The sequence below is a fragment of the Drosophila santomea genome, chromosome X, assembly GCF_016746245.2.
Source record: "Drosophila santomea strain STO CAGO 1482 chromosome X, Prin_Dsan_1.1, whole genome shotgun sequence".
NCBI classification, from domain to species: domain Eukaryota; kingdom Metazoa; phylum Arthropoda; class Insecta; order Diptera; family Drosophilidae; genus Drosophila; species Drosophila santomea.
The window spans coordinates 8,180,717-8,189,150 of record NC_053021.2 but is presented as its reverse complement, the minus strand read 5'-3'; the positions used below and the strand labels follow the sequence as shown (position 1 = coordinate 8,189,150).

Genomic DNA, 8,434 nt, shown 5'->3' with positions numbered 1-8,434 from the left:
ATTGTTTATTTTCCAAGCCATTTAAAAAAAAAAATTTTTTTTGTATAAAAACATAAACCGTCTTCCAAAGAGTGGCAACGCTGAAAAATGCCGCCCTTGTGATTTAAAAAAAAAAATAAACACATATTGCTGCTTTAGATAACCGTTTAATTTCCATTAAATGGATAAAAATTCAAATTAGTCTTGGCTCTCGACCTTTTTAGGCACCGTCTGTGCGATCCAATTGAGATACGGTGGATTGCCATTTTGGATGGGCAGCGAGATGACCTCGGCGACGCTATAAGGATGATTCTCGCGGACGAACTTGGTCAGGTCGTCGATGCGGCTGGTGAGCGTCTTGACCATCATCAGGTACTCGGAGTCCTCGGTGACCTTGCCCTCCCACATGTAGATGGAATCGATTTGGGGCACAATGTTCACGCAGGCGGCCAATTTACGCTCGATGATGCTGCGGGCCAGCTTCTTGGCGGACTCCCGATCCGGAGTGGTCACAAATGCCACCGAACTGCTGCCCGCCTGGTAGGCGAACTCCCCGGCTCCTGAGGATCCCTCTGCCGCCGCCGGTTGGTCGCCCATCTTGGAGCAGGCACTGGAAGTGGGAGTGGAATTGGAGCTGGCGGCACTGGAAGAGAAGCAACTTTCGCGACTGCTCGCTGTGGCAAATGCCGGCGGGACTGCGATGGCGGTGGTGACGCTGGCAGCGATCAACAGGTTGCGCACCAGCGACCAGCGAAAGGGCAAGAACCTTGCACAGATCCGATATTGCATTCAGATGCACTTTGCACAGCGGAAAACAAGACAATAAGTAAAGACACAAAAACGAAGTGCTACAGCCGGCGGCGTTGCCAGACTGCCTGTCGCTTGGGATGCGCGCTCTGGCTACTTTCCGGCCAAATTCGAATGCGATGTTTAACATTAGGGTGCTGCGCACGAGCCAAGTGTGGTTAACATATTAAGCAGTATGTTAGGTTTAAATGCTAGCGGTTTTTTTGAAGGAAAATGTAACGGTTAAATATTTAAACTATTTTAAAGAAATTTTAAGATTTTCATATTATAATTTCTTGTTTGGCCCACAAGATGACAACGTTAAAAGAATACACATTGTTTGAATTAGTTTTTAATATTTAGCCAGCCTTATAAACACCAAATACCAATTAACATTTAAATACAATATCATTTTAAAGCTACAATAAATACATGGATATTAAACAATAAACGGCTGCAACAGCATTTTCTCATTTACGGCATAAATCGTGCATTCGCATCATCGCCTGCGTAATGTCCCCCGAACTGTCCGCCTGACTTGGCGGCATCGTCGTCCATGTCAGCCACCAGGATGTCCGGCACCTGCCGTCCAACTCCGCCTCCGCATCCACCAAAGCCTCCGTCCACCGAATGTAGGTTGCTTTCCTGTGGATCGGAGGGTAATGGGAATCATCACATACCTTCCGCGGCCTCCTGATCCCCCTGGCTACTTACTCTGGGGCTCTCGAGAAGCAATTCCTGAGCCATCGGATCGCCGGACGCCGCCTGCCGTGGCCGGAGCAATCGCTGTAGCGCATTCGGCACACTAAACTGCTGAGCCACGAACGAGGACGAGGTGGTGGTGGTGGTGGTGAATGTGTCGTTGCTGCCGCGGCTGGATACCGTGCCCGTTTCTGGGGCGAAACCGACTCCTGCCTCGGCGCGTTCGTGCTCCATGAACCCTTTGGTGCCGCTGAGCGTCGCCAGCGGATTCTGGAAATGCATGTTAATGTTGAGATCCGTGTGGCCGCGCTTCCGGTACTGATAGTACATGTACCCGAGTGCGGCGATCAGTGATCCGGCGGCCAGCACGAATAGTGCCATCAGCCAGTGAAAGTGGCCGTGCTGCTCCTGCTCCAATTCTAGGCTGTTGACCGCACCCAATACGGCCACCTCATTGCCGGAGCCATGGGGACAACGTTCGCCTTCGGCAACCAGCCGATTGGCGCACATGCACTCGTAACCGTAGTCCGCCTGCAGGCACAGTCCATGGCAGTGGGCATGGCCGCAGGGATGCGACAGCTTCTGTGGCTGACGCGACTTGCCCGCCACCACAATGTCCTGGGCGTTGAGCACGTTGAGGCTGATCTTGTGACAGATGCGTGATCCGTAGAGGGCACACTGTACCGCCTCCACGGAGCCCAGGTTCACGATGAACGCGTTATTCTCGTACACACTCAGCCCGGATGGGTGCATCAGGGCATTGGACTTCTGCAGCATGATCTCCGGCCGGCGCAAGGGTCCCATTTTAAATCTATAGCTAATCCTCTCCAGGGTGCGTGTATGCTGGTCCACAAAGTACAATAGCTGCTGATGCGGATCGGTGGTCAGGGCGGTCATAAAGCTTTCGCCCCGCTGCAGCAGCATATCACGGCGACTGCCGTCCAGCCGGGCCATGTGAATCTCCGAGCTCGTCTGGCCATAGCCCTCGGTGCGTATGACTATGTAGAAGATTCTGCCGTGGTAGCCATCCACAGCCAGATGCTTCACGTGCTTGGGACTCTTCACGTGCACTATTCTGCCGCACATGCGACCCTCGAAACTGCACGCTTGGATCTCCTGCGCCCCACTCAGCACATATACATTGCCAGTGACCCAATCCACGGAGAGCTTTGTCGGTGTCGGCAGGCCCAGTGCCCGCGTTATCAACTTCGTTTGCAGATCGACCTGGTAGACGATGCCCTCGTCCTCGGCGGAAAAGTAACCCATTTGACGGTGCATGTCCACATCGAAACCGGTGATCCGTGAATCGTTCGCCGACCAGGCCACATTGAGCATTACGGGCTGTTCGCTCAGGTTGCGCACTTCGTTGAAGCTGCTGAAGAGCAGCGTGGCGCCGGACTGAAGACTCTTGCAGCTAACCCGATCCTGGCGCAGCATAAAGTCCGCATGGCACTGGCACTGATAGCCGCCGAGGGTATTCTCGCACAGCTGGGCGCATGGCTGCTGTTCCTGGCACTCGTCAATGTCCGAACAGCTCTTCTGATCCGCGTCCAGGCGATAGCCATCGAAGCAGGAGCACACTGCGCCGGCTGGTGTTGCCCGGCACTTGTGCTGGCACACCTGGCGACCCGAACCGGATCGACAGGCGGTGGCGCACTTGGGTCCCTCGTCGTGGCCGTTGGTGCAGTCCGGAAAATTGTTGCACACCCGCGACAAGTCCACACACTCGCCGTCCTGGCAATCGAAGAGATGTGGCCGGCAGGCGCGACTGGAGGTGCTCCATGGTTGAATTTGACTTTGATTGTGATTGCCCTTTTCCAGTTCGCAGCTCAACTCATCACTGGCGTCGCCGCAGTCCTTCTGACCATCGCAGCGGAACTCCCGCCGGATGCACTGTCGCCCGGAGCGGCACTTGAACTCATAGATGCTGCACACATCCCCGCAGTCGGCCTCATCCTCGCCGCGTGGACACTCGGTGGTGCCATTGCAGCGCACCGCAGACGGCAGACAGATCTTTAGATTGCTCGTGCATTGGAACTGATCTTCCGCGCAGGATATGTTCACCGTGGATGAGTCCGTACCGCAGTTCAGTTCGTCGGACTTATCGCCGCAGTCGTTGTGGCCATCGCACACCAGACTCCGGTCCAGACACTGACCCAGCAGACAGCGGTGCATGTCTGGCGGACAGCTGCGATGGGCGCACTTGTCGTGCTCGTCGGATCCGTCGCTGCAATCGATTCGTCCGTCGCACTCCCAGGTGCCCGCTATGCAGGATCCGCTGCCGCATTGGAACATTCCCTGTTCGCAACGCGATGTCGCCTCGCACATCATCTCGTCGGAATTGTCGCCGCAGTCATTGGTACCATCGCAGACCAGGCTCGAGTCCACGCACTTTCCATTGTCGCAGCTATGCTGATGGACATGGCACTTCTTCGTCTTGTCTGTGAAGGGAGTGTTCATTAAATTATTCGCTATAAACACCACTCAAGTGCTTTTCGATTCGCTTACCGAACTTCTCGCAGTGCTGCTCATCCGAATGGTCGTTGCAATCCTTGCGGTTGTCGCATCGTCGCTCCTTGTCGACGCACTGCTCCCCGCTGTGGCAGGCGAACTGGCTGGGCGAGCAGTGAACTTTCGGCTTGCGGCGATGATCCGCGTCGCAGTTCATCTCATCCGAGTTGTCCACGCAATCGCGTCGTCCGTTACAGCGGTGATTCATGGTGAGGCACTCGCCACTGTGGCAACGGAACTCACAGTCCAGAGCTTCCACGCAGGTGCGATTGCCCGCATCACGGTAAACGAATCCGGCCGGACACAGGCAGATCGAGTGGTAGGGACCCTCGCCCACGCAGATGTGCGAACAACCGCCATTCTGCAGCTGGCAGGGATGCGATTCCAGGCCGATGGGCGAGCTGGCGGCCAGCGGTATACCATTGGGCATGGCCACGGGCACGTACGGCAGGATGGCAGCGGGATCGCCCTTCTCCATTATATCGATCACCTTTCGGGGTCCCATATTGCTCTTGTGCGTCCAGTAAATCCTTGGCGCGCCCAATTCATTCCAGAACAGATCGTGATGGACCATGGCCAGGCTATAGGGACGCCGAAGCTTGCCCCGGAATATTTGACTGTGCGGCACCCTGTAATTCGAGTAGCTAATCCTGCCCAGATCGCTGTCCGACCAGAAGAGGGTTTGGGTCTCATAATCGGTGACCAGCTTGATGTCATCATCGCCCAGATCGTCCTCGAATACATGCACCTGTTCGCCCTTGCCGCTCAGCGGTATCTTGTCGATGTGGCTGTGCCGCTTGGCCTTGAGCACAACATACAGGTAACCCTCTGCGGGCATGACAGTGAGTCCAATGGGCACCTCCTGGCCCGGAAAGAAGCGGATCAGGGCACGATGGCGCGTCTGCAGGGAGAGCACCTCAATTACACCGCGCTCCGTGTCCGCCCAGTACAGATTCCTGCTCAGATGATCGAAGGCCAGGGCACTCACATTGCCGAGATTGGCGCGGACCAGGACGTTGGTCTCGCGGTCCTCTGGCTGAAACTCCAGGATCAATCGCTGGTCATTGTCCGCGATTAACAGGGTGCCATTGATGCGGTTGTAGACCATTTCGTTGATCAAGCAGGGCAGCGTGTATGACTTGCTCACCTGATGGCGGCCAAAGGCGGTGTGCTCGATCTCGAGGAGCACCTGGCCCAGGCCAATGTACAACCGTTGGCGCTTCTCCATCAGCATGCAGCGCTGCTGATCCGGCGCCAGTCGCATGCCATCCGGACAGGCGCAGCTGTGACCACCAATTTCGGGTTCGGCCAGCAGGCACAGGTGCGAGCACTTGGCATTTTCGCAACCATGTGGCGAGATGGGCTGCTTGGCCGGATGATAGATGTGAACGGCGTAAATGGTGCGATCCTTGGCCAGGATGCGATGATCCTTGCCGGAGAACTTGTGGCAGGCATGCACACTCTTCGTGGCCCAATCTGACCAGTACAGCTGATCCTCGAATATGGCCAGGCCATACGGATGCTTCAGCATGCCGTCCAGCACCGTGCGTCGACCAGTGCCGTCGGGTCGAACAGTTTGAACGCTTCCCAACTTGGCATCCACCCAGTAGATCCTTTGCTGGTGCATGTCCAACGCAATGCCATTCGGCCATTCGATATTGTCGCTGACAATGGGTCGCGACCGACTGCCGTCCATGGATGCGCGCCCTATCATGGGCTTCTCACCCCAATCTGTCCAGAACATCAAGCCCTTTTGTGGCCAAAGAGCCAGTGATCGCGGCTGATGGACATCCTGGGTAACCAGAACGGCACAGTTCAGGCCATCGTGGGAGCAGACGGCTATGTGCCGCATTATGTTGTCCGAAAAGTAGATGTTTTGCGTCAGCCAGTCCACAGCTAAGTCCTCTGGTGCATCCAGGCCGGAGGTCAGCAGGATATCCGCATGCGAACCGTCTCCGTTTGCCTTCACAATGCTCTCCGCTTCGTTCTGAATGTTGGTCCAATAGATGTGGCTGCCATCGTAGGCAACGCCAATGACCTTGCTCAGATTCCCGGCCACCTGGTAGACATGATTACGCACGTTGTCCTCGCGCAGATGCATTCCCATAATCGTCATTTGGGTGGTGTACAGCAGAAGGGGCTGCTGTTCTATGGAGCCATGAACGATGGCGCGACACGTGCGATTATCCTTGTCCAGCAAATAGCCCGCATCACAGACGCATTGATAACCACCCGATGTGTTCTCGCATCCCTGGCTGCACAGATCATCTTGCTCCTTGCACTCGTCAATGTCCTCGCACTTGTCCTCGAATTTGGCCTGCCGGAATCCCTTAGGGCAGAAGCATTCGGCTCCGCCGGTGGGCATCATGTGGCACTTGGCTCCCAGCGGACACTTCTTCGTTTCGCAGTCCGGCTTTGAGTGACAGAACTCGGTCTCATCGCTGCCGTCGGAACAGTCGCTGTGCCCATCACACACTTCGCTCAGGACCAGACAGGTTTCTCGGTTCCGGCACAGGAATTTCCCCTTCTGTGGCTCACATAGATTTACTGAAACGAAGGATCATCGCATGGTTCAAGAAGATCGTGCTTGGAGTGTTCAACAAAAATTGTGACTCACGGCATCCTTTTTCATCGCTTCCATCGCCGCAATCGTCCACGCCATCGCAGACCCACTGTTTTCGCCGCAAGCACCGTCCGTTGGCGCAGAGATGTCCCTCGACGGAGCAGGTGGCCTCCGCCTGCTTGCAGCCGGCCACCTCATCCGACTTGTCAGTGCAATCCACGCGGCCGTCGCACATGAAGTCAATGGGTATACAGGTGCGATCCTGCTGGCACGTGAACTCGTACTTGCTGCAGTTGCGCATGCGATGAGCGGTGTCTCCAAATCGGAATCCTGGCCGCACCGGGCAGTTGAGCTCATCCTCGCCGCCGGGACAGTTGTCGATGCCGTTGCACATTAGTTCCGCTGCCAGGCAGGCTCCGTGTGGCTGGGCACACGGGAACCAATGTGGCGGTCGGCACAGTCGGTAGTCTGGATATCCGGTTTGAAATGAAGATAATATGGTAATAATACTATAAGATTGGAGTGAATAACCATTGATTTTTACATGAAAATTGACAAATTAGGAATATGAGGATATAGTATCTCTAGCTAGGATTGCGTAACCAGCGGAACAGGTCTGTCCTGTCTGAGCCACCCCATGCTCACCGCAGTCCAATTCATCCGAGCCGTCCTTGCAGTCTCCGCGTCCGTCGCACATCTTCGCCTGTAAGATGCAGCCGCCGTCTCTGCACTGGAATTGTCCCGCATCGCACCGCGTGTCCGCAGATCCCGGCGTGCCGGCAGCAGTAGCACCGCAAATGCCCAGGAGCACGAGCAGCGAGATGGCCACGTGGCGTCCATGGATGATCAGATGTGTTCTCTGGCAATTTTCGTATCCACTGGACGGTGAGCCACTGGTGCCACTGGTGGTGTGAGCGCGTGTCTGCGAGGTTAGGTTGAATCCTCGCCGGCTGGCGGTCATCTTTAGGCTCTCTAGCCGGTTCCTTTGCTCGCTGGGGGGGCAACTGGTGCTCGGCCTAGCACATGCAACACGAAACACACACAATTTAAATGATGTTTAACACGCAGGACTGGTAAATTGTAATTAAAACGGGGGACTGGGAAACAGAAAGTGTGGCTTGCAGCTTGGAAAGCTGAAAGCGAATTGAACGAGGGAAACCGTTCAGTTCCAATGGACCATGTCGATCGCAGTGCCTTGGAAAAGGACCGTTATTTCAGTGTGACCAGATATGCTCAGTCTTGGTAGCTTTTTAACTGGTATTTAAAACAAAATATTTAGGCGCCAAATTTAAAAACTGAAAACTGTTTATTCGGGTAATTTTTTCTTTGTATTTCTACTATATGATTACAATTGTCACAGTAAAAGCGGACTTTGTCATATAAGCTCACATCAATGTGTTGCAGTGTATGCCAAATAACGCATCTGGGTGGCAACGCCGCTCGGCAGCAATTTAAAAACTTGACCATCAAATATCGCAAAAGGATTGCACCAAATACAGCGTGATTAATTGCCTATTCATGATGTCAGCGGTGTCTGGAAATTTCAAAAATCAAATTATTGCAGTGGGAAACGACGGGAACCGAAACAAAAATAAAAACAGAAACATTTACCCATTTGGATGACCCATTGCAACAATTAATAACGGTTATGCCGCGAGATTTATGAGCAACGACATATAAACAAGACCGAAGCGCTTTGACTTTAGCTTTGGCTTTGGCTTTGGCCCAACCGCGAAATGTCATAAAAAATCAGAGACAAAACCCGAATTGCTGAATTGCTTAGAAACCAGAAGAGCACTCACAAATTTGTATAATTAAGGCAAAGAGCGAGTGCGAGTTCGACTTCATACGCGGTAGGGGGCGTGGCGCACTCGTAAAAACAAAACTAACGCG

General features: G+C 54.2%; 2 protein-coding genes across 2 annotated transcripts; both read right to left on the bottom strand.

Annotated features, from left to right (window-relative positions):
* Positions 1-130: 130 nt before the first annotated feature.
* On the bottom strand, positions 131-861 carry LOC120454970 (protein CutA homolog). The gene has a single exon (XM_039640751.2). The coding sequence runs from the start codon at positions 766-768 to the stop codon at positions 178-180; it is 591 nt and encodes a 196-aa protein (XP_039496685.1). The 5' UTR covers positions 769-861; the 3' UTR covers positions 131-177.
* A 240-nt stretch (positions 862-1,101) lies between these two features.
* On the bottom strand, positions 1,102-7,704 carry LOC120454969 (putative vitellogenin receptor). The gene is made up of 5 exons (XM_039640750.2): positions 7,187-7,704; positions 6,596-7,009; positions 3,976-6,525; positions 1,480-3,908; positions 1,102-1,410 (listed from the first exon to the last, which is right to left on the bottom strand). The coding sequence occupies exons 1-5, from the start codon at positions 7,500-7,502 to the stop codon at positions 1,240-1,242; spliced, it is 5,880 nt and encodes a 1,959-aa protein (XP_039496684.1). The 5' UTR covers positions 7,503-7,704; the 3' UTR covers positions 1,102-1,239.
* Positions 7,705-8,434: the final 730 nt, after the last annotated feature.